Here is a 25,371-nt window from a genome sequence, read left to right as displayed (position 1 = left end):
TAACAGCTGGATCGCCATTCCCAGCCAATGGAAGCTGCAGGAAGCAAAGTCCCCGTCTGTGACATTCCCCCCAGCTTCCATTAGGTTGGGAACGGTGATCGCTGGCCAACGGGCGCTGCCAGCGGCTGTACCGGCAGATACACAGGTGAGTAAAGTGCTGTCAGTCCACCGGGGCGATTCCTGAGGAACCGCCTCTGGCTTATTGCCTGCCCCTGCGCTAAGCCAGCTGGGGAGGCCAGAGGAAAATTTCAGCCCCGTACAAAGACTGTCCCTACTCCAGCCGCAAAACTAGCTCTTCAAAAGCAACTTCTCTGGAGCCGCGGCTCTGACTCGCAGAAAGGGACACGTGGGGCCCTGTGAGAGGGCAGCAGCAGCATGAGGATGAAGGCAGTGAGTCATCTTCATAGTTCCCCCCGGCCCCGGCCCGGGGAACTCACACAATTCACCCACTTACTGCAGGGGGTTAACGAGCTTTTTAGCTGAGCTGTGAAAATCCTGACTCCTGTCTGGAAGCTGATGGGAAGTGTCTCAATCGCCAAAGCAAAAGCAAGTGGAAAGGCTCCTTGGAATCAGCACTGTCAAAACACCAACATCCTATGAACCGAAAGTGGGCTGTTACTGCCTTCCCAAAGCAAGGCAGACTCACCGAGGACCTTTCCTTTTCACACTCAGCCTCCTCCTCTCCACACTGGTCATGAGCTTCCCTCCTTAGCAGAGCCGTGACCAATAGCCCGTCGGCAGGAAATGAGTGAAAAGAATTACACCCTAGCGCAGCCTATTTACCATCAGGCAGCTCTGTGTGTTCTGTGGGTCACATCCACACACTCTGTACGGTACCCCTACGCCCACGAGGCGGTCACAGGGCTGCAGCTGGGCGTGGACTGAGCTGCAAGAAGCTCATCAGCTGAGAACTACTGGCCTAGTGGTTAGAGCACTCACTTAGGATGGGGAAGCCCCTAATTCAAGTCCCTGTTCCGTTGAGTCTTTAGCCGTTTAAAGGCAGAAACGCTTTCTTCACAGAAGACAGTAGGAGACCCACATCAGACTCTCTCAAAAACACGAGTAGCCACAACTACTTAGCAAATCTGTATCAGACTCACAATTCACATCCTGGGCCAGCCACAACTACATTTTTCAGCAAACCAACTCTTCCTAGAAAACAATTCACCCCGCTCTAGTGATTAATAACTCTTGCAAAGAGAAAACACTCAGCCTTTATGATTCTCCAACAAGTAGGCATTGGCCAACACTTTTCACTAGAAAGAACACAACTTGACACTGACTCACCAACATCCCCCCTTCCTCCAAGTCCCACATTCTTTGGAAATGACACTGACGCACACACAGCTGTATGAGCGCCTAACCCAGACAGTCCTAAGGTAGCAGGGAAAGTTCCGTCCATTTATACGCAAAGCCAAGGGCTGTACGCTGCATCAGAGGACTGAAACGCTACTCACCCAGATTGTACCATACATCCATTTCTCCACTCAGCGTGCGGACTTCAATGATGGTCTGCCCCAAGAAATCGTCCGACTCACGTTTCAGCCTCTGCTTGACACGAGACTTAATGTCGTCATCCTCATCCCAGACGCGCACTTTGATCCGATCCGAGGAGTTGTGGCACTCACTGCGAGGAAGACAAGAGGTAACAGGTGGGTGACCACCAGCCAGCCACAGAACCCAAGGGGCTTGGAGGTGCGGTTCTAGGATGCGACGGCCCATTCTGTGCTATTTTGCTAGTGGTATGCATGTGACAAGTTCATTCATGTTGGCAGCCCATGGGGAAGGATGGGAGCAGCTAGTAACACGCCAGTAGTCGATGGGAATTGTGCTACAGAGAGGTTTTGAGGGCCATGGAACTGAGGGCCCTGACCACTGGGGATACTGCATGCAGCTCAGTTATTTGATCGTAGTGCATCAGTCACAGGTTCAGATGCAGGCCAAGACAGACCCAAAGTGAGGCCATTAACTTAATTTTGTTTGAGACTTGATTAGTGTCACTAGCAAAGCAACAGCGTATTATGTCCAGAACCCAGCCAGCGTGGGGCTCGGATGCTTCCCGTGTGTGGGAGGCAGGGCTGGGACGCAGCAGCTGTAATGAAGTTGGTATTTAAGAGCGACAACATGCCCCAGGCAGCCAACTAAAGTCTCCTTCCGAAAGGCAGCTTGGTTCTCAGTCGAACTGCCACCTCTGCTCTGATGCTGAGCAAATAAAAAAGGGGGGTTCCAAAAAGCTAAGCAGGCCAATGACCTGTGCAGTGCAGGGGGGGGCGGGGGGGAAGAGAACGCAAAGGTTACAGGGACACGGTGAAGAGAGAGATCTTGTCACCACAGCTCTGCTCATTTATTGGCCCTGTGATACAATAAAGCAATCTGAATGCTCATATAACAGCATGGCAAGGCTGATTACTCATCGTGACCGCTTAAAAACGTCTGGCCACACCAGAAAACAAAAAGGTGCTGAAAATACGACAATTCCTATGGAAGGTCTGTGCTCTAGCCTTTTTAAACCGACTGCATCCGTTGCTAAGCAACAAGGAGCACGATCAAGGCGCAAGAAAGAAGAAATGGGTCAAAAGAGATTTGCTAAGCCAAGTCAGGGAGATGTGGGCGACCGTGGTGTTTCCATGTTACCTACCAAGAACCCATTCGGCCTCTCATGGCCACCTATTGTGCCTAACTCAGAAGAGCTCACTGCGAGTTACATGGAGAAATGCAGAAGCAATTGTACCTTGTCCTGATTATTTGCTGTTGCTTGAAAACCAAGCCCTGCTCTGCATTCCTCAGGGGACTCAAAGTACCATTTACAATACAGAAACAGCTGCTCCAATCAATATCTCTCTGCTTTTAATTCTCTCTCTCCCACCTGTAAACATGTGCAACTGTTTAGGAGGATTTGCTGCATGAGGAGCTGAAGAGGAGATGCTAATTCTGGTTCTTCCTCTAGCTCTCAAACTTATTTGGGCATGCAAAGTAAGTGTCTGTCCACTACCAACTCTTAAATCATACAAGAAACTCTGGGATTTCTTCTGAGCAAGACCCGAGAAGTCGTTCTTCCACTCTGCTCTGCACTGACTGGGCCTCAGTTGGAGTATTGTGTCCAGTTCTGGGCCCCACATTTCAAGAAAGATGTGAAGAAATTGGAAGGGTCCAGAGAAGAGCAACAGAAATGATTCAAGGTCTAGAGAACATGAGCTATGAGGGAAAGCCAAAAGAATTGGGCTTGTTTAGTTTAGAAAAGAGAAGACCGAGAGGAGACATGAGAGCAGCTTTCAAGTACCTAAAAGGGTGTCACAAGGAGGAAGAAAAATTGTTCTCCTTGGCTTCTGAGAATAGGCTAAGAAGCAATGGGCTTAAAATCGCAGCAAGGGAGGTTTAGGTTGGACAGTAGGAAAAACTTCCTGTCAGGGCGGTGAAACCCTGGAATAAATTGCCCAGGGAGGTTGTGCAATCTCCATCACTGGAGGTATTGAAGAGCAGGTTGGACAGACACCTGTCAGGGATGATCTAGACGGTGCTTGGTCCTGCCATGAGGGCAGGGAACTGGACTCGATGGCCTATCGTGGTCTCTTCCAGTTCTATGATTCAGGTGCCCAAAGATGCAGAGTGATGTACAACAAATAGGACTTCCACAAGCTCTAAGCAAGTTAGGTCTCTAACTCCCATTGACCGCGTTTTTCAGTGCCTAAATATTTTTGTTAACCCGGCCCCAGATCTTGACCCTGTCCTATAGTCCATCCAAGGTACTGCTTCTTCAGGAATATATTGTTGGGGTGTGTAAAAATTAATAGGCTCTATTGAAATGGTTCTACATTCGTCGTTCAGGGGTCAGCCACAGCATTACCCTTAAATGTGCTTTTTCCTTTTGTTTTTGAAGTTTGGGAAGATAGGGTCTGGTCGAGACCAGTATTATCTTTTGATATACATAAACTTGCTCTCTCTGTGTTCCATAGCCTAGGAAATCAGATAAGTATGGAGTTGCTATATTGTTATGTCTCTTGCTTCATAGAATCATAGAACTGGAAGAGACCTCAGAAGGTCATCAAGTCCAGCCACCTGCTCTAGGCAGGACCAGTTCCAACTAAATCAACCCGGCCAGGGCTTTGTCAAGCCGAGATTTAAACACCTCTAGGGATGGAGACTCCACTACTTCCCTAGGGAACCCATTCCAGTGCTTCACCACCCTCCTAATGAAATAGTTTTTCCTAATATTCAACCTGGACCTCTCCCACCACAACTTGAGACCATTGCTCCTTGTTCTGCCATCTGTCACTACTGAGAACAGTCTCTCTCCATCCTCTTTGGAACCCCCCTTCAGGAAGTTGAAGGCTGCTATCAAATCCCCCCTCACTCTTCGCTTCTGCAGACTAAACAGACCCAAGTCCCTCAGCCTCTCCTCATAAGTCATATGCTCCAACCCCCTAATCATTCTGGTCGCCCTCCGCTGGACCCTCTCCAATGCGTCCACATCCTTTTTGTAGTGGGGGGCCCAGAACTGGACACAATACTCCAGATGTGGCCTCACCAAAGCCGAATAAAGGGGAATTATCCTCATTGGCTGTATAAAATATCTTTAAGGTTAAGTTTCTTGTAATCTCTGTAGCCTGCTGATTTAGGAAGTGTTAATTCAATCAAATTCTGTAAATAGTAATTAGGGGTGGGTATAACGGCATTTATTATTTGCTTATTCATGTTCATTTTATGGGAGATAACATTACTAAATAAAGTTTTAGGAAAAGTAGTGATGGACTGTAAATTAAAATACTAAAAGAGATAAAAGGGTGCAACTGGCACCAGGTTGTTGCCACTCCGACATTGTGTTGAATGTCCGAGGTAAATGCGCGTAAGCAATAAAGCAGTTCTGTTTACTCCATCCGCTCCTGGATCGTCTGTTTCTTCTCTAACAACATTCAAGGTGATTTCACCTAGCTTGATCTGCACTGTGTGCACATAAGAATAGCTACACAGGCTCAGACCACACGTCCATCTAGCTATGGGAAGGCGTAAATAACTCTTCTTTTTGAACTTCAACATGCACCACAGAAGATATCTGGAGCAAGTGAGCTCTTTCTTGAGCTACAGTAGGGGGCTTCATGGCACCACAATCACTGCAGAATGTTACGTGGTGAATTTTCAGTGGTACCAACTGGACCTGTAAACCTCAAGACAGTGACTGTCTCTGCCATACTTCCTTTCCCCAGAAAGTTCTGTGGGTTTCTTACACTTTGTACGCCCTCTCCTGGTTCTCTACCAGAGCTATTCATGCTGCTCAACACCTGAACCTGGGGCAAAGGCTGGGTAAACCTACAGGATCTACAGTCGTCGTTACTGTTGAACCAAGACAGCCAGGTTGAGGTCAGTGCCGCTTCTACAGGAACAACAGCTCTGAGATTCAACTCAAACACCTTCATTTCTGGGAGACGAAGGACAATGCTCCCCGGTCAATTGAAACTGCATAAACCCCACCTCGTGGAGCCCAGATATGTGCTTGAGTGATCTACAGCGTCCCCACGAGGCAGGAAGCAGCATGTCTCACACTCCCCAGCTCTCACTGCACTTCCTGCTCCCGTTTCCTCTTTTAAAATCTATTTTATATTCACTGGCGTTTGTGATGCCGAGTTGTACAGAATTATTTACAATGAGTTTTACATTGTTTTGTTCTGAGTGCTGTCATATAACCAATTATCTACATTTGCACCTGCACAATGGAGAGACTGCACTAATCACTTGTTGAGATGTACTGAAAAGTACTATTTCTTTTGGTTTTTACAATGGAAATATTTGCAATAAAATAATATCAAGTGAGCACTGTACACTTTGCATTGAGGTATAAGTGAAATCAGTATATCTGACAACGTAGAAAAATATCCAAACATTTATTAAATGTTAATTGAGAGTCTATTTTTAAACATCAGAGGGGTAGCCGTGTTAGCCTGAATCTGCAAAAGCGGCGAGGAGTCCTGTGGCACCTTAGAGACTAACTGAAGTGTTGGAGCATAAGCTTTCGTGGGCAAAGACGAAATACATGCATGTGACGAAGTGGGTCTTTGCCCACGAAAGCTTATGCTCCAACACTTCAGTTGGTCTCTAAGGTGCCACAGGACTCCTCGCCGCTATTTTTAAACAATGCCACTAAAAGTGCCATTAATCACGGTTAATTTTTTAATTGTGATTGCGTTAACTGCATGAGTTAACTATGGTTAATTGACAGTCCAAGCGAGGGATGTAAAATCTCCGTTAATTCGTTAACTAATTAAACATTAAGTTTAACAAGTCAACTGATAAAACTGGGGGCCCAGTGGGGCAGGAGTAGGCTCCATCTGCAGCGGGCCGGGACTGGATAACAGGTTACCAATTAACATCCCTAGTCTAAGCCATTACCATTTATTTCCTATTTTAATTCCTGTAGCACGCTGAGGGCCCAGAGCCGCCGCACTCCATTCCCCTGGTGACCCAGGTACTAGCAGGGCGCTCTCTCGAAGAGTCCCGGGGGCGGGGGAGGGAGCAGTAAGAGCGAGTTGTGTCTGCGTCATTGTTACTAGGCTCATTTAGCCCCCCACACCCAGCAGCGTCTGTAGTATGGGGGGGGGATAGTTTGGGGGCTCCTCCAGCAGGGTTTGTCTGTGGCTGGGTCAGACCCCAGGAGCCAGCAGGCAGGGCAGCTGTTTTGCTACGGGCTTGGTGCCCTGCATGAGCTGGGGGAGGCTGAGCCAGGAGCAGGGCGCAGGTATGGATGGTGTTAACCCTCTAACAGGGCACATGGGCATGTGAACTGTAGCCAGGGGAAAATAACGTCTCCCAAGCTCGCTGTGTGCTGGGAATGCTGCTGGCCTTCCGCCCAAGCGCTCTAGTTACTGTCTCAGCCAGCGCGATTCTTCAGCTCCTCTCTCCATGTAGCAACGGGGAAGGAGCCATTTCTAGTTTGTTATTCTCAGTTTTTGTATTTTCTTGTAACAGTTTCTTTTCAGTCTGTTCCCTTGCGAGTTAACTGACTGGTTAACCAGGGAGCTGGCTGCCTAGCAGGGATCCACAGTAGAGGAAGAGGCTGCCTGGACTCCAACTGAGGCTCCCTACCAGCCAGTGGAGAGAGAGTTCAGACTCAGCATATGGTGCCAACTGGATGAGGAGACGCAAACTGAGACTTTGGGGAACTAAATCTCAGGTTTCGGGCTCTCCTGGTGTCGTCTTACCGTGTTGTGTGGACTCAACTGTTCAATCTTACTTTTGGTTTTCCTTTTTGTTTCCTTCGTGTATTTATGGTTATTGTAACTATGCAGACAATGTCTGTGGGTTATACAATGGTTAGGTCATGTTGTAAAAGTTAGAGTATTTGTTTCTTCATCATAAGATTTTATAAAGTTACTTATTAAATTCATTTCTTTAGCTTCTTTTGGTACCTCGATGGAGGGAGGCTGACACCAATCCTTGCTGAAATTCCTTAGACTGAATTCTGGGTCTGCAGGTACTTTCTCTGGGAGTTGAGGTGTTTCATTTTAGACACCGGCAAAGAGCAGTGAAATCTAGCCCACCAGAAGGTTACACTTGCTCTGAGGAGTTTACTGTTAGAGCTAGTTATCAGAAAATGGAGTTTCACTGACACCAAACCTCTTTGTGGAGCAAAGTCAGCATCTATGTATTTCCTGGTTCAAACAGCATTTTGGAAACAATCATTTGAAATTGTCAAAGCAGCTGGTTTCAGTATTTTTTAAATGAAATGTCCCATTTTACAGTTCAAAACAACTTTTTAATTCAAAATTCCAGTTCATTTCTAGTAGAGTATATCGTAGGTAAGCAAATGAAAAAGACTAACGGAAATGAAACCTTTCAACTAACCCAATCCAGACACACTCCCCGATGATCTGTGTGGGAACATTTTTGAGATTTTGAATTTTTGTTCCTATTTGTGACAGGAAATATTTTGGAAAAAATGGAAAATTCTTGCGGGATACAAAATCTATTTCCCTCCTCTGCTCTACCGAGAGTGTTTTTAAGGGAAGAGGTAACTTGTTCGGGTAAAACAATTGAAGGAATGCAAGAGGGAGAACCAGGGACAGAGGCAAATGTACAGTTTCAAATAGGCCAGCTAAGCACAGTTAAATATCCAAAGTGCCCACCAAAATGTATACAGCGATCTGGTGCTAGGGGGGTTCCTGTAGGAATCATGGTGGAAGTGGCTTTGGAGGAGAGAGAGGAAGGAGAACAGGGGACCAGCATTACAGGCTAACTCAGGGCGAGTTCCCCGCGCATAGGAGGGGGCATGGGAGAACGTGGAAGGGAAGTGGATGACAGAGATGGGCACTGAGGCAGAGTGCAGGGGGCAGAAGAGGACGTTAGACAGAGCAGATAAGCCGGGCAGCAGGCTCTTTGCAGGAGTTTTTAATGGATTGGAGGGAAGCGAAGTGGCCGTCTAAAGACCAGAAGCTGAGATCTGAGGTGATGAGGGGTTGTAATCATAGAATCATAGAATAACAGGACTGGAAGGGACCTCGAGAGGTCATCGAGTCCAGCCCCCCGCCCTCAAGGCAGGACCAAGCTCCGTCTACACCATCCCTGACAGATGTCTATCTAACCTGTTCTTAAATATCTCCAGAGAGGGAGATTCCACCACCTCCCTTGGCAATTTATTCCAATATCTGACCACCCTGACAGTTAGGAATTTTTTCCTAATGTCCAATCTAAACCTCCCTTGCTGCACTTTAAGCCCATTACTCCTTGTCCTGTCCTCAGAAACCAAGAGGAACAAATTTTCTCCTTCCTCCTTGTGACACCCTTTTAGATATTTGAAAACCGCTCTCATGTCCCCCCTTAATCTTCTTTTTTCCAAACTAAACAAGCCCAGTTCATGAAGCCTGGCTTCATAGCTCATGTTCTCTAGACCTTTCATCATTCTTGTCGCTCTTCTCTGTACCCTTTCCAATTTCTCCACATCTTTCTTGAAATGTGGCGCCCAGAACTGGACACAGTACTCCAGCTGAGGCCTAACTAGTGCAGAGTAGAGCGGCAGAATGACTTCACGAGTTTTGCTTACAACACACCTGTTGATACAACCTAGAATCATATTTGCTTTTTTTGCAACAGCATCACACTGTTGACTCATATTCAACTTGTGGTCCACTATGACCCCTAGATCCCTTTCCGCCATGCTCCTTCCTAGACAGTCGCTTCCCATCTTGTATGTATGGAACTGATTGTTCCTTCCTAAGTGGAGCACTTTGCATTTCTCTTTATTAAACCTCATCCTGTTTACCTCTGACCATTTCTCTAACTTGCTAAGGTCATTTTGAATTATGTCCCTATCCTCCAAAGAAGTTGCAACCCCACCCAGTTTGGTATCATCTGCAAACTTAATAAGCGTACTCTCTATCCCAATATCTACATCATTGATGAAGATATTGAACAGTACGGGTCCCAAAACAGACCCTTGAGGAACTCCACTTGTTATCCCTTTCCAGCAGGATTTAGAACCGTTAACAACAACTCTCTGACTACGGTTATCCAGCCAATTATGCACCCACCTTATCGTGGCCCTATCTAAGTTATATTTGCCTAGTTTATCAATAAGAATATCATGCGAGACCGTATCAAATGCCTTACTAAAGTCTAGGTATATGACATCCACCGCTTCTCCCTTATCCACAAGGCTCGTTATCTTATCAAAGAAAGCTATCAGATTAGTTTGGCATGACTTGTTCTTCACAAACCCATGCTGGCTATTCCCTATCACTTTATTACTTTCCAAGTGTTTGCATATGATTTCCTTAATTACCTGCTCCATTATCTTCCCTGGGACAGACGTTAAACTGACCGGTCTATGACCGGTAATGATGTGGAGAAACAGACGAGTTTTACTCAGAGGTTCTGGGGAGAAAGCAGGAGGGTCTGGAAACAGCCCAAGTGAGCAGGCTGAGAGAACCGAATCCAAGCCATCCCACTACACAGTGGTTCCCAACCGGGAGTCTGCGGACCAGCAGCGGGCCATGGACCCTGCCTGCCAGGCTGCAGCACACTGCCAGGCCACGGCCCAGCAGCTCAAGAGCCTGCCCACTGCAGTTCCCACACAGCAGCTGGGCGAGCGGCCCAATGGGTAATGGAGAGCGCTGCGGCTGAAGCTGGGGCCGCAGTGAGGCTGTTCCAACAGGGGCAGCCTCACCGTCGACCAGGCACAGCTGGCGGGGCCATGTGATGGGCAGGTGCAGTGCTCGGCCAGGGCCCAGCGCCGCATGGAGCATGGCTGAGGTAGCACTCACAAGAGGCCCAGCTGCCACGGCAGCCAGGCTCCACGTGGCGCTTGACACCAGCTGAGCGCCATAGCAGCTGGGCTTCTACTGAGCAACGTGGCCACCGAGCTCCATGCAGTGCTTGGTCCTGACCAAGCGCTGCAGCTGCGCTCAGCAGAGACCAAGCGGTATGTGGAGCCCAGCTGATGGAGCACTCAGCAGGGGCCTGGCAGGCTGCCGGCTCCGCACAGCTCTCCTGCCGCACAGGGAAGTCCTCTGCGCTCAGCTGGTGGCTCGGAGGCAGCGGCATGGTTAGGTGAGGGGGGGCTCTAAGAAGTGGAGGGGGGGCTGACACTGAGGGGCACTCTGACATCCAGGATGGAGAGCTGGCACTGGGAGAGCTTGGGGGGGGGGCACTAATAGTAGAGGGAGTAGGGGGGCAGGGCTGGCACTGGGGACAGGGCTAATATTGCAACAGAGCTGGCAAGACGGAGCCTGGGGAGGCTGGGTGCAGTGGGGCTCTGGAAACAGGAGGCTGGCACTGAGGTGTGTGGGGCAGAGGGCTGGCAATAGGGGACTCTGAGGGCGAGAGGCTGGTATTGGGGAGGTTGGGGTGCAGTAGACTCTGGGGCCTCTGGTGTCAATGGCTGATGCTGGGCACTAGTGGAGGGGTGAGGGACTCTAGGAGTTAGGGCTGGCTCTTGGGGCTGGGGCTTTTAATACTGTTAATTGATAATATTTGCATATTTATTATTTGCATAATGAATATGCAAATAAAATGTTGCCCGTCAGCCAAAAAGTTTGTGAATGGGTTTGCCGGTCTCCAGTATAAAAAGGGTTGGGAACCACTGCACTAATAGATCTGGGGAAGGAAGAATACGTGTGCCACCTACTGCGATGGGAAGAATAACCAGCATTCTTGGCCACGCTACGTTTAAAACGAGAGGCCAGCTAAGCACACACAGACACATACAGGTTAGGGTGGAGAGGCCATGGTGTACATCAGTGTGAAGATGACAATTGCACAGAGCAGAGGAGATCACGTGATGGCCAGGTCTACACGGTTCAAGTTCACAACTCCAGCTGTGTAAAACATGCCTCGCAACTGCAGGAGTACTGGCACCAATCAGAGCTGCTCTCATCATTCAATTTAGCGTGTCTTAACTAGATCCACTCAATCGAAGGCCAGAAGATCGATATCTGGCACAAGTGAAGGCATGGCCTAAGAAAAAGCACAGCGAAGGTAGCAAAAGAAAGAGCCTTGTGCAATCCCCATGGATTGTGAGAGGAGGCAGCAGAGAAACTATCCAAAGGGATGGGAAAAGAATGGCGTAAGAGCTAGGAGAACACAGAGAGGAAGACACAATAAAAGCAGCTGAGAGATCAAGGATGACAACCATGGAATAAAAGCCGAGATTTGGCAAGATTTCCTTGACAGATAATTACGCTAACACAATGAAAAAAACCAGGTCTTTTGTTCCTATCCATATTAAATTTGTTTGTTTTAGGGAGACACGTACAACCCTTTCTTTTCTGTTACCCGTCCCTGTGACACTGATTACACAAACAAATCATGAACTTCTTTGATGAGCAGAAGGCAGAAGCCGTGCTCACAGCCTCTTCATCTCCAACTACATTATCCCAGCTTTCTCCTCAGCCCTGCTGCAAGGCAGCAGCTCCATGTACAAATCCAAAGTCATATGGGTCACTGAGCTGAGATGCTATGGATATGTCTACACGGCAATTCAAATCCCATGGCTGGCTCGCAGCAGCCGACTCGGGTTCACGGGACTCAGGCCAAGCTGGTATGCAACAGGGGTGCAGACATTGGGCAGCATGATGGATCCTGCACTCTTGAACCCATGTAGGTGAGAGGGTCCAGAGGCTGGGCTGCAAGCGAGCGCCTACCTGCAATCAAACAGCCCCTCTGCTAGAGTAAGCTGGCCTGGGCAAGCTGCCGATGTCAAATTGCAGTGTAGACAGAACATGATTCTGCTTTCCTACAGGTTTCAAAGCCTTCATCCAACTAGGATCCAGGCACGGGGACGAGGCGGCATGACTGGAAAGGTCGTTGTGATGTGGCCGAAGAGAGGCAGGCATCAGATGCCATTGTCTTGGAAGGGGCAATTTAAGTAGGGGACTCCGAGGAACAAGCCCACGTAACTGCAGGGATGACTGAGCGGTGCCGAGCACGATAATCAATAGGCGAGGCTGCTGAGGGGCAATTAAGGAGCCCAGCGGAAGGGGAGGGGGACACCACAGTAGTTAGCTATGTAATGGTGCCACTTCAGAAGCAGTCACAGGAAGAAAGCGTATCATTTGCGGCTGTGCATGTCCAATTAGAATATTGGTTTCTGCTGAAGGGACGTGATTCTAACCTCCAGACCCTTCTGCAGGGAAGGAATCAACACACTTTGCCGAGTGCCAGTGACAATGTAATCTGTTCCAGACAGAATGATTTCACACCTGCCATTCAGTGGCCGACCCAGCTGGGGAGCACAAAGCTGTTTCCATGGGAAGGTATTTTAAAAAGACTGATTTGCATTGTGTCAAGGAGATGCAACACTGCCTGGTTGTACATGGGGCAACTTCCAGTCTTCTCCGCCACAAGACACTGAGTCCTTCGCCAAACACTTGCAAATGCCAATAATCAATGCTTTAAGCAAGCACAGGGCTTGGCCTTTGAGAAAAAATGTTGCTCCTTACTGACAAGTTAATTTCTCCTATACCCTAGATCTGTAATTTCAGTACATGAGTGATAGAACATGAGTACATGAGAACATGAATAGAACATGACTGCCTGCATCAGCCCTTCCAAAAAACAACTGAATAGAAAATACCAACTTTATAGACTCTAACAAAGGATAGAATCTAGCAAACCCATCTTAAAGTCATACAGGACAGTTCAATAAAGCCTATGCATTGTGTGGCAGTGGCCACAGATCCCTGTCAGGATACTGGCTGCTTTCTGTCAGGCACTACACACACAAACAAGCCAAATCCCAGATATCTGCAATCAAATGCAACTGTGCAGAATGAAGAAATCAGACTCAAAATGTTAAAGATGTTGAAATTTCAATAAAAGGTTATTAAATGTCTGTGAAACTCACTTGGTTTCATTCCTAGTAACTTCCTCGGGACGTTGAGTGGATTGGGAGGCAGTTAGAGGTTTCCGCAGGCAGCAAGAAGTGCCTACTGACTGCTCTATCCAACAGCTTCCTCACCTCGCTGTAAGTGCACTTGAAGAAGAAGTCGTTCATCTAAACGCTAACCCTGGGTAATGCAGGCAAGTGATGGTCTAACCGAGTTCTGCTCTGGGAATGCAATGGGGACTCTACACAGCACTGATTCAGGAACGTAGACTCAAAAAGATCTCAACATTTTCTCCTTGGAAACATGGTTCCTTCCAGGCTGGACCATGGGTTCTTTTGTCCGAGAAACGAAACCTACAGGAAAGGAGGGGGGTCACCTTTTACCCAATGCGTTTACCTTTGTGTGCCTGGTCTCCCCTGACTAACACTGCAAGAAAATCATACGTGGAACAGCTGCTCCATTCTTAGGCTTGGCCTACACGATCCACTTACACCTGTATAACCGCACCACACCGGAGAGGGCTGCTCCCACCCCTCATGGAGGTGGGTTACCACTGCCTGCAGCAGCAGCTCTACTAACGACATCGGCGGCATCCACATTAAGTGCTCCAGGGACAAAGCGGCACTGGTGCGTATAGGCAAGCCCTTCCAAACAGCATTGACCACTAAGTTTCTCAACAGTTCCTTCAGGAATTGGATTGTAGCAATAGCTGAAAAAAGCACCCTAAGGCATTCAATTGTATAAACACCACCTTACGTCACACCAAGGGCTACCAAGAATGATACAATAACTAACCTCTCTCTCGCTTAGACACCAGGCTTTGTAATGCACCCTGGAAAAGACAAAAGTGTGCTTCTGTCGACAGGAGACACCTTTGAGAAGTCAGCCAGCTAGTAATCACTGGATAGAGTCCATGCAATAGGCCAAACAGAAAACAAAAACCAGTGACAGCAGAACTACCAACCCACAGACCTGACCCTGCTGCTGGTTCCACCTGTCCGCCTTGGGGACCGCAAGTTCTGAAGACAGAAACTGAATCTCGCCTAGTGCACAACAGGTGCCAGGTGCCCCTCACTTTGTCTGCAAGTCATTTCTTTATTTAAAAGGATTATTTTTCTCTGGATGAGCTTCCGTGGGCGAGAGATTTCTCAGGGCTGAGTACTGTCAGTCTAACTGCGCAGCACGCGTTCAACGGCTAGGCCCTCTGGTTGGGGATGCTGGGAAAAGTCGGCATTTGGTCGTACGCCCCAACCATAGGCAGCAATTGATCTAAATCTCTAAGGAAAGACTGTGGTGTCCTAGGCAATTCAAAATGGCTCTTTTATCCGTGGCATGGTGAGGGGCAGCACCTCTGAACACCCTGATGCTGAAGGCGGCCTGTACCACCTTCCTTAACCCTCAGTATCTTTAAATCGCACAGTCCTCAGCTCTTAACACCTCACTCTTCGTGGTGCTGTGTCCCTGCCATTCTAAAACGACTGTTTACACTAAGATCCAATTTCATGCTGCTGTCTGAATCATGAAGGTCTCCAGAAAGCTTGCACAGCGGCACAATTAAAACACTGAAATTCATCACATTGTGTTCTCTTTGCCACTGTATTTGTTATATTCCCTACAATTAGACTGGAACATACTTGTAAATACCATGGTAACTACTTTGTGCCGTAAATTAAGATTTCAGTGGCACCCACACAAATATAAACACAGGCGGATTTATTGTTATATTGATTCTAGAGTTATTACAACGACGGAAGGGACTTCATAATTTGCAGGCAACAGCTTGAACTTGGGTTAATAATGTTTAAATAAAATCATCTTTCTGTTGTCCTTATGCATGGTAAACACAAGATTGGGTTCACAAACTCAGTTTTGAAACGCACATTTCATTGTGCAGAGAGCAGGAAGGAATGGGAGAAAGCAGGAACGAAGAGCAGGAGAGAGAAAAAAGAGAAGAGTAGTGGGAAGGAAAAAGAGACTTTACGTTAAAAAAAATAAGATCCAGAATATTCCAAATCTACTCAGTTTTCAGAAGCTTTCTGCTTTTACATTTAATTAAAACGAGCGTAACTAACTTGAGGGTGCTTCTTATTAGCTCGATAACCACATCCTGGGCTCACTGACAGCCTGGGGGGCTTGTTTGCCATCTAAGCAACTGCACCTCCAGCCTCACTTTTAAATTTAGGCCCAAATAGGTTGATAATGTTGTAAACAGATTATCCCTCGAGTTATCATTATTTCATTTCCACGGCATGTTAGGGAGCGAGCTGCCTTAAAAATCTGTGACAAGCTGCTCTCCAGCGAGCTAACGAGCCAGTTCAAACACCACAGCAGGGAGGAACACGGAGGGGAATGGCGGGGGCTTTTCCCATATGGATTTTACTGCTACCTTCCTGCAGCATTTAAAAGTACGTTCATTATAAAGGAGGCACATAGGTCTTCAACAATTAAGGTTCTTCCTCCCTCTCTGGAGATGTCTGAATAACAACTTTCTATACAAATATTGCCATGAGCAGATACAGAATCTATAACCTACTGAACAAGAAGTGGAGGCAAAATGGAGGTGCACATTTTTGTACAGTACAATATATATCACTGTACAGACTGTGCTACCAGCACACAGAATGTAAAATAGGAACACACAACACACAGACATGACTAGAAGGACGCTTGTGCAGAAATGCAGACAATATACATGGGTCAGCACTGGGGCAGATATTCAGCGACCACTTACAAGTGGAATTTCTCCTCCCAAACAGGGTTCAGATTACCAAAAATGGTTTTAGTTCTCTTCTTCGTTTTGCCAACTTGCACTGTCACATACGGATCACTGGATCCAGTTTTGTCCTTGGCCTGCAGACCCTGAGCACAAACCACTGTGGAGAAAAAAAAAAAAGTTTTGCTATAAGCCTGCAGTGCTACAAGATGTGTGCATGTAACAGCATGGAAAAGATCAATGCACTACTCCCTTCAGAAACAAGAATACTCACCTATGATAGCCTCTCCGTATAACACTCATGCCAGGTCTACACTGGTGGAGAAAATCGATGCAAGGTATGCAACTCCAGGTACATGAATGGTATAGCTGGAGTTGATGTACCTTGCATTAATTATCTGGGGCAGCCCCAGAGCAGAAGGTCAACTGGAGCAACTCTTCCATCGACTTTCCTAATGAAGGATAAACTTAATTTGTTGTCAGTATGACCTCTGTGTGACCTGGATGTTAAGTCTGGTCTTTGTAAAGAGGTACGTGCTTGGACACAGGTACACAAAAGAAGGGGATAGGTGAAACTGGTTTGAACCTGTTGTAAGGCCTGCAAAGGTACTGTGAGGGGACAAATAATGATTGGAGGGAATTTGGTGCAAAGGGGCATGACCTGTATATGCATGCAATTGTAAGTGGTCAGTGAAAAAGGGGTAATTACCATGGAAGGTAGTAGAAAAGACCTTGCCTTTTGCTTGGGCAGTTGCAGAAAGTTTTCCTGAGTATCCTGAAGATTTTTGCCCTGGAATGCATTCCTGAATAAAGCTGGTTGCTTAAGAAGGGTGTCTGGAATTGATTTGGTAGGGGTTTTGGGCCCCCATCCGAACCCTCTGATTAAATTCTCGGTCACTTACTCCTTACAACAGTGGTGCCCTCGGCATTTGATTTAGAGGGTCTTTACTAGACCCACTAAATCAAACCCTGGAAGATTGATTGGCAAAGCATCAATCCTCTGGTAAGTGGAGACGTGGCCTAACAGCCACAGATTCTAAGGGCAGCAGCAACCTTTGTGATCATCTTGTCTCAACTTGAGCATAACAGACTCATAACTGTACCCAGACAATTCCTAGGGTAGAGCTATTAGAAAAACATCCAGTTCTGACTGAAAAGTGGTCTGTGATGGAAAATCCACCATCACCTTAGGTACGTTTTTCCCAACGGTTATTCCCTGCTAAAATGTACATCTTATTTCCAGCTTGAATTTGTCTAGTTTCAGCTTACCGGTGATAGTGATTTTCGCAGACCATTTGGAGGTGCCATCAAGCACGCTCTGTTTCACGGTCTTCATTTGCTGAGCATGCGTTAATTTGCTCTCGCAAAAAACATCTCTGATCAAGTCAAATATTTCTGGCTTGTTCCGTTCTCGAATCTTCATGCGGTCCTTCATGGCCATGATAATGTTCTGGGTCCTATCCTCCGCTCCGTGTTTAGAGCTCTTCTCTGCTGCTCCTGTGGACAGCAAGGTTTGCAACAGTTACCAACAACGTGCAAACAAACAGTGAGGAAATAAGGAAATGACAATAAGGATGCCTGGGCTCAAGTTTATTATATTAAAAACAAAATCAGAGAAGAGAGACTGTGATACTGTGGACTACAACTTTATCAACACTGGGCGTTGCAATGTGAAGAGTGAGTGACAGTCAAACGTCCTGTCACACTAACAACCACCAATATTGGTGGGGAACAGTGCACAAGGGAGACAGACTGAATTAGTCCAAACAAGATGGCCTCCTGGGATAATTCAAGCTCTGTGTTAAGATCATGCCTTGCAAACAGGAAAAGTCGTGGGAATGGACAAGCCGCAAACCAAAATCAGTGTGTTGGAAGTAAAGCCTAATTGGTGGCAAAATAATGAAGGGGTGGGGCTGTTTTTGTCCATCACTACCTTTTGGAGTCCTTTAGAAAAGGAGAAAGAGAGAAGAAGGAAAATGGGTTAAACAATGCCAGGAACTCCTGGGCCCCCAGGATCTACCATAACACTACTGGGCTTTGCTCATCCTAACACAGGGATGCTCTGACCGGGCCAAACAGTGGGACCTAGATGACATGGCCACTTCCACCTGCTCCGACGGAACTCGAACAACTACTTGGGATGTGAGATGTTGAGATCTCTCTACCCCCACCCCTCTGCCCGTGAACCCTTTCCTTTCCCATCTTGCTCTGAACTCCAGTATAAAGAGGGAGAAAAACCTGTTGAGAGTCTATGGGTTAAGTTTAAAGGAGCAAACAACAGCAGTGATGTTGTGGTTGGTGTCTGCTACAGGCCACCGAATCAGGTGGATGAGGTAGATGAGGCTTTCTTCGGACAACTGAGCGAAGCTTCCAGATCGCAGGCCCTGGTTCTTGTGGGGGACTTTAAACATCCTGACATCTGCTGGGAAACCTATACGGCAGGACACAGGCAATCCAGGAAGTTTTTGGAGAATGTTGGGGATAACTTCTTGACACAGGTGCTGAAGGATCCGACCAGGGGCCGTGCGCAGCTTGACCTTCTGCTCATAAACAGCGAGGAACTAATAGGGGAAGTGGAGGTGGGTGACAACCTGGGAAGCAGTGATCATGAGATGGTAGATTTCAGGATCCTGACCAAAGGAATAAAAGAGTAATAAAATACACACCTTGGACTTCAAAAAAGCAGATTTTGATGCCCTCCAAGATCTGATGGGCAGAATCCCCTGGGATGTTAACATGAAGGGGAAAGGAGTCCAGGACAGCTGGCAGTATTTTAAAGAAGCCTTACTGAAGGCACAGAAAGAAACCATCCTGAGGCGTAGCAAGAGAGGCAAACATGGTAGGAGACCGGACTGGCTTACCGGGGAAATCCTTGGTGAACTTAAGCACAAAAAGGAAGCTTACAAAGAGTGGAAACTTGGACAAATGACCAGGGAGGAGTTTAAAGGTATAGCTCGAGAATGCTGGGGGGTTATCAGGAAGGCGAAAGCGCAAATGGAATTGCGACTGGCTAAGGATGTGAAGGAGAACAAGAAAGGTTTCTACAGGCTTGTTAACAAGAAGAAGGTGATCAGAGAGGGTGTGCGGCCCCTAATGGATGAAGGAGGTAACCTAGTGACAGATGATGTGGGGAAAGCTGAAGTACTCAATGCTTTTTTTGCCTCTGTATTCACGGACAAGGTCGGCTCCTAGACTTCTGCGCCAAGTGACGCAAGATGGGATGAAGATGGACAGCCCGTGGTGGGTAAAGAACAGGTTAGGAACTATTTAGAAAAGCTAAACGTACATAAATCCATGGGTCCGGACTTAGTGCATCCGAGGGTACTGAGAGAGTTGGCAAATGTCATTGTGGAGCCTTTGGCTATTATCTTTGAAAAGTCGTGGAGATCGGGAGAAATCCCGGATGACTGGAAAAAGGCAAATGTAGTGCCCATCTTCAAAAAAGGGAAGAAGGATGATCCAGGGAACTATAGGCTGGTCAGTCTTACCTCGGTTCCTGGAAAAATCATGGAAGGGATCCTTAAGGAATCCATATTGAGGCACTTGGATGGGAGGAAAGTGATTAGGAATAGTCAGCATGGATTCACAAAGGGCAAGTCGTGCCTGACCAATCCGATTAGCTTCTATGATGAGGTAACTGGCTCGGTGGACATGGGGAAGTCAGTGGATGTTATATACCTTGATTTTAGCAAGGCTTTTGATACAGTCTCCCGCGATATTCTTGCCAGCAAGTTAAGGGATTGTGGATTGGATAAATGGACGGTAAGATGGATAGAAAGATGGCTAGAAGGCCAGGCCCAGCGGGTAGTGATCAATGGCTCGATGTCAGGATGGCGGTCGGTTTCTAGCGGAGTGCCCCAAGGTTCGGTTCTAGGACCGGTTTTGTTCAAGATCTTTATTAATGATCTGGATGAGGGGATGGATTGCACCCTCAGCAAGTTTGCAGATGACACTAAGCTGGGTGGAGAGGTAGATACGCTTAAGGGCAGAGATAGGGTACAGAATGACTTAGACAAACTGGAGGATTGGGCCACAAGAAATCTGATGAGGTTCAACAAGGACAAGTGTAGAGTCCTGCACTTGGGACGGAAGAATCCCAAGCATAGTTACAAGCTGGGGACCAACCGGTTAAGTAGTAGTTCTACAGAAAAGGACCAGGGGGTTACAGTGGATGAGAAGCTACATATGAGTCAACAGTGTGCCCTTGTAGCCAAGAAGGCTAATGGCATATTAGGTTGCATTAAGAGGAGCATTGCCAGCAGATCCAGAGATGTCATCATTCTCCTTTATTCGGCTTTGGTGAGGCCGCATCTGAAGTAGTGTGTCCAATTCTGGGCCCCCCACTACAAAAAGGATGTGGAAGCATTGGAGAGGGTCCAGCGGAGGGAAACCAAAATGATTAGGGGGCTGGAGCATATGACTTATGAGGAGAGGCTGAGGGACTTGGGTCTGTTTAGTCTGCAGAAGCGAAGAGTGAAGGGGGATTTGATAGCAGCCTTCAACTTCCTGAAGGGAGGTTCCAAAGAGGCTGGAGAGAGGCTGTTCTCAGTAGTGACAGATGGCAGAACAAGGAGCAATGGGCTCAAGTTGTGGTGGGAGAGGTCCAGGTTGGATATTAGGAAAAACTATTTCACCAGGAGGGTGGTGAAGCACTGGGATGGGTTCCCTAGGGAAGTAGTGGAGTCTCCATCCCTAGAAGTGTTTAAGTCTCGGCTTGACAAAGCCCTGGCCGGATTGATTTAGTTGGAACAGGTCCTGCCTAGAGCAGGTGGCTGGACTTGATGACCTTCTGAGGTCTCTTCCAGTTCTATGATTCTATGATCTTATTTCGTCCTTTCCCTGCCACTCTGTCTACTACGAGTCTGGTTTGGCTAGCTAAGACAGCAATACTGCAAAACATGCAGAAAGCCTGAGACCAGAGAGGCAAGTGAAAGCAATGCCCTGAACAGCCCAACACTAGTACAAATTTGCCAAGTTTTGGCATCTAAGACCAGGTCTACATGTACGCAAATCTAGTGTAATTCAAACGAATTACTCCCCAGGGCATCTTGGGGCTCTAAGTCAAGGGAGTGCGTATTTTCAAGGCTTCCCCACAATGAGGGTACACTATTTTGATTGTTATTTTGGGAGTTATTATGGTTTCCTAGTGTAGACATGCCCCTTTTGTCCATATGGTTGTCGACTTACTCAAGGAATTCTAGTAGACTGGTTTGGCATGACTTCCCTTTACAGAAACCACGCCGACCCTTCCCCAACAAACAGAGTCTGATCATTCTGATCTTTACTGTACTTTGAAGAAGAGAGTGGCTGTTTCCCAGGAAAGTATTATGAGGCTCTGTTTACAGCTCACAACCCAGAGGTAGTGGAATGACTCAAAATCAGTCACTGGCACTGGTGTTCCTCTCTCCCCTAATGATGAGAATGACTCTTTGGGAGGGGACAGAAGCATTTGCTGCAGTCCCTTGGTTGTAACCTCAAGCTACTTGCAAAGGGCAACACCTGACTCAGACATGGAGGGCCTCGCTAATGACACTGCTACTTGTCTTCCTTCGTGCCAGGAAGGTGAATTCGACCTGTGCAGCAACAGTCCTCCACACTGCAAGGATCCTGGCCAAGGCTGGTCCAGAGCCAGTGACATCTCACTGCAGATGGCACCTCGAGGCCCACTTTCTGACCATGGGAGAGGGGTTCCTACTGGGTAAGAGTGACACTGCACAGGTCAGTCAGGAAGGGGAGCACACCGCCTTCAAAGGGTGCAGCCCTGCTGCTGGGTGGGGTGTTCCAAAGTCTCCAAAGGAGACGTCAATTCCTCTGCTAGGATGCATCTCGGGTTCTTGGTGAGTTTGGCCACTGGTACCCATGTCAGCCTCTGATTGCTTCTTCTCCAGTCTTAGTGTCCATCTACGCCGCAGCTGACAGTGAGCTTCCCAGCTAGCACTGCCTGAGCTAATGCACTAAGACTACCAGAGTAGCTGGGGGAGCACAGGTGTTGGCTTAGACTGTTCATCAGAGCACATACGTAGGGGGCCTGGGCAACCAGGCAGAGCTACCACCCTGCTATTTTTAGCACACCAGTTTGAGCAGAGCTAACGCGTGTGTCTCCTGGAGTTGAGACGCACACTCCCACCTTCAGTGCAGACGGCACGTTAGAGACGAGGGATGACTTGGAGCCTGGGTCTCTAGAGGAAGAGCATTTGGGGTGTCCTTGCAGGAAGGTCCCACATGGTATTTTGAGCTGATCATGACAATCTCGTCTGGTCTCAGACATTACCACAGGTCGACGTGTCTTTGAAAAATCCCCTCTTACAATACTGTAGGTATGAGAGTTACCAGTATTTAGAAGGCAGTACCTTCAAAAGGTGAAGGACCCTCAGAAAGGATGGAGACTGGCTCTTATGCACCAATCACAAGCTAAGATGAGAGAAATTTTTTCACAGGCATTCAGCTACTAACTGAAACTCAAGAGACGTTCAACGTGTGCATCCTGGCCCGCCCCGCATCTCCAAACCCCAAGAGCGCTCTCCAACCAGGAGACAGCAAAGAGGGTCCCAAGACTGCAGTCCAAGGAATGGATTGGTCCTGTTAACTGCTCATAACAAGTCAGCACTAGCTAGATTGGAGCCATGAAGTAAGGGAAACACCACCGCAACCAACAGACTGGACAAGGAGAGAGTAGCAGCCTCTACAATGTATACACGAAGCCAATATGGGAGGGGTTGCAAGCACTCTGCAGGACCGGATTAGAATGCCAAGCGACTGACAAATCGGAGAACCCGTCTCCAATCAACAAGATGAAATTCAATAAAGACAAATGCAAAGTACATCACTTAGGAAGGAAAAATTAAATGTGCAAGCACAAACGGGGAAAACTGGTGAAGTCGCAGTAGAAAGCTGCTGGGGGCTTAGTGTGGACCAGAAACTGAATAGGAGTCAACAACGAGTTGAAGTTGCAAGAGAGACTAACATCATTCTGGTCTGTGTAATCAGGAGCGCTGGATGTAGGACATAATGTAACTGTCTCATGATATGCAGCACTGCTTGAGGGCTCTGCTGGGGTACTGGATCCAATTCTGGGCAATGCACTTTAGGAGAGATGTAGGTAAATGGGGGGAATTCAAGAGCACAACCAAGATGGTAAAAAAACAGGGCTGTCCAGCAATTAAAATCCATTGTGATTAATCGTGCTATTAAATATTTCTAGAACACCAGTATCTATTTAACCAGTTTTGGATGTTTTCTACATGCTGAAATATATTGATGTCAATTGCAACACAATACAAAGTGTGTAGTGCTCATTTAATAGTTTTCTTTCAAATATCTGCACTGTAAAATGCAGACAGTATTTTTCAATGTACCTAACCCAAGCACTGAGTGAGCTGGCTCATGCGATTGCAGAGCCATTGGCCATTATCTTTGAAAACTCGTGCGGATCGGGGGAGGTCCTAGATGACGGGAAAAAGGCAAATGTGGTGCCCATCTTTAAAAAAGAGAAAAAGGAGAATCGGGGGAGCTACACACTGGTCAGACTCACGTCAGTCCCCAAAAGAATAATGGAGGGGATCCTTAAAGCAGCAGTCCCCAAACACCAGGCTGCAGCCAGGCCACGGACCTCTGGCTCCTGGGCCGCGCTGGTTTGGTGGGGCAGGGCTGGGGTACACCATGCTCGCCGTGGCGGGAGGGCTGCACAGAGCCTGACATGGCAGCATGCCAAGCTCCACGTGGCCCCCACCATGCAGGCAAGCACTCTTCTGTGGCCAGGAGGAGACCCCGCCCTGCCCGGCTTGAGACCAGGACACGCCTCTCCCAACAGCCGGGCCAGGAGGGGAGGTGCAGGGTGGCGTACCCCAGCCCACGCCCCAGAGCCACTGTGACACAAGCAGCAATGCTCACCTGGTGCTGGGAAGCAGTGCAGGGCCAGGTGGGGGGGGGGGAAGCTGCTGCAGGGGGCAGCCCTGGAGGTTGGGCTCGTAGTAGGGCGGACTATAAGGGTAGGGCTGGCACTGGGGGGCTCTGGGGATGGGCCTAATATTGGGGACTGGGGGCTAGGACTGAAGGAGGCTCTTGGGGGGGTTGGGTGCAGTGGGGCTCTGGAAACAGGAGGCTGGCATTGGGAGGGTCTGGTGGTGGTGAGCTCTAATAGGCAAGAGGCTGGCACTGGGGCATTTGGGATATGGGGCTGGCATGGGGGACCCCGAGGGGGAGAGGCAGGTACTGGGAGGAGCGTGCAGGGGACTCTAGGGTCAGCTGCTGGCGCTGGAGGTGTTGTGGGGGGGCCTCTAGGCTGTCCAGGCTGGCCTTTCAGTGGACTGGCAACATTTTATTTGAATATTCATGTATTCATCATTTGCATGATAAATATGCAAGTAAAAAGTTGCCAGTCCGACAAAAGTTTATGAATGGATTTGCCAGGCTCTGGTATCAAAAAGGTTGCAAACCACGGCCTCAAAGAATCCTCTCTGAAGAGTTTGGAAGAGGGGGAAGTGGTCAGGAACAGTCAACATGGATTCACCAAGGGCAAGTCCTGCCTGACCAACCTGATTAGCTTCTATGATGTGGTAACTGGCTCTGTGGACGTGGGGAAGTCATGGAGGTGATATACTTTGACTTTAGCAATGTTTTTATATGGTCTCCCACAATATTCTTGCCAGCAAGTTAAGGGAGTATGGATTGGATAAATGGACGGTAAGATGGACAGAAAGCTGGCTAGACTGTCGGGCCCAACGGCTCGTGATCAACGGCTCAGTATCTGGCTGGTGGTCTGTTTTTAGCAGAGTGCCCCAAGGATCAATTCTAGCGCCATTTTTGTTCAACATCTTTATTAATTACTTGGAAGAGGGGATGGATTGCACCCTCAGCAAGTTGGCAGATGACACTAAGCTAGGAGGAGAAGTAGATGCGTGGGAGGGCAGGGATAGGGTCCAGAATGACCTAAACAAATTGGAGGATTGGGCCACAAAAAATCTGATGAGGTTCAACAAGGACAAGTGCAGAGTCCTGCCCTTGGGAGGGAAGAATCCCAAGCATTGTTACAGGCTGGGGACCGACTGGCTAAGTAGCAGTTCTGCAGAAAAGGACCTGGGGATTCTAGTGGATGAGAAGCTGGAGATGAGTCAACAGGGCGCCCTTGTAGCCAAGCAGGCTAATGGCATATTAGGGTGCATTAGGAGGAGCATTGCCAGCAGATCTAGAGACATGATCACTCCCCTTTATTCGGCTTTACTGAGGCCACATCTGGAGTATTGTGCCCAGTTCTGCCCCTCCCTTGCCCATTACCTAAACGATATGGACGCCTTGGAGACAGTCCAGCAGAGGGCAACAAAAATGATTCACGGGCTGCATGATCTATGA

The 25,371-nt window shown here is 47.9% G+C and overlaps 1 protein-coding gene across 6 annotated transcripts in view; it reads right to left on the bottom strand.

The window, feature by feature from the left end:
• Window positions 1-25,371, bottom strand: part of UNC13B (unc-13 homolog B) — a 341,304-nt gene that overhangs the window by 92,571 nt on the left and 223,362 nt on the right. For all 6 annotated transcript variants that reach the window (XM_075932839.2, XM_075932833.2, XM_075932834.2 and 3 more), the window contains 3 exons: window positions 17,293-17,520; window positions 16,042-16,183; window positions 1,458-1,627 (listed from right to left, as the gene is read on the bottom strand). In XM_075932839.2, the coding sequence (XP_075788954.2) occupies window positions 1,458-1,627; window positions 16,042-16,183; window positions 17,293-17,520 (540 nt within the window). The remainder of the gene's footprint in view (window positions 1-1,457; window positions 1,628-16,041; window positions 16,184-17,292; window positions 17,521-25,371) is intronic.

Source organism: Pelodiscus sinensis, chromosome 6 (assembly GCF_052426305.1).
Source record: "Pelodiscus sinensis isolate ZL-2025 chromosome 6, ASM5242630v1, whole genome shotgun sequence".
NCBI classification, from domain to species: domain Eukaryota; kingdom Metazoa; phylum Chordata; order Testudines; family Trionychidae; genus Pelodiscus; species Pelodiscus sinensis.
The sequence above is the reverse complement of the archived record's forward strand: the minus strand, read 5'-3'. Positions and strand labels throughout refer to the sequence as shown.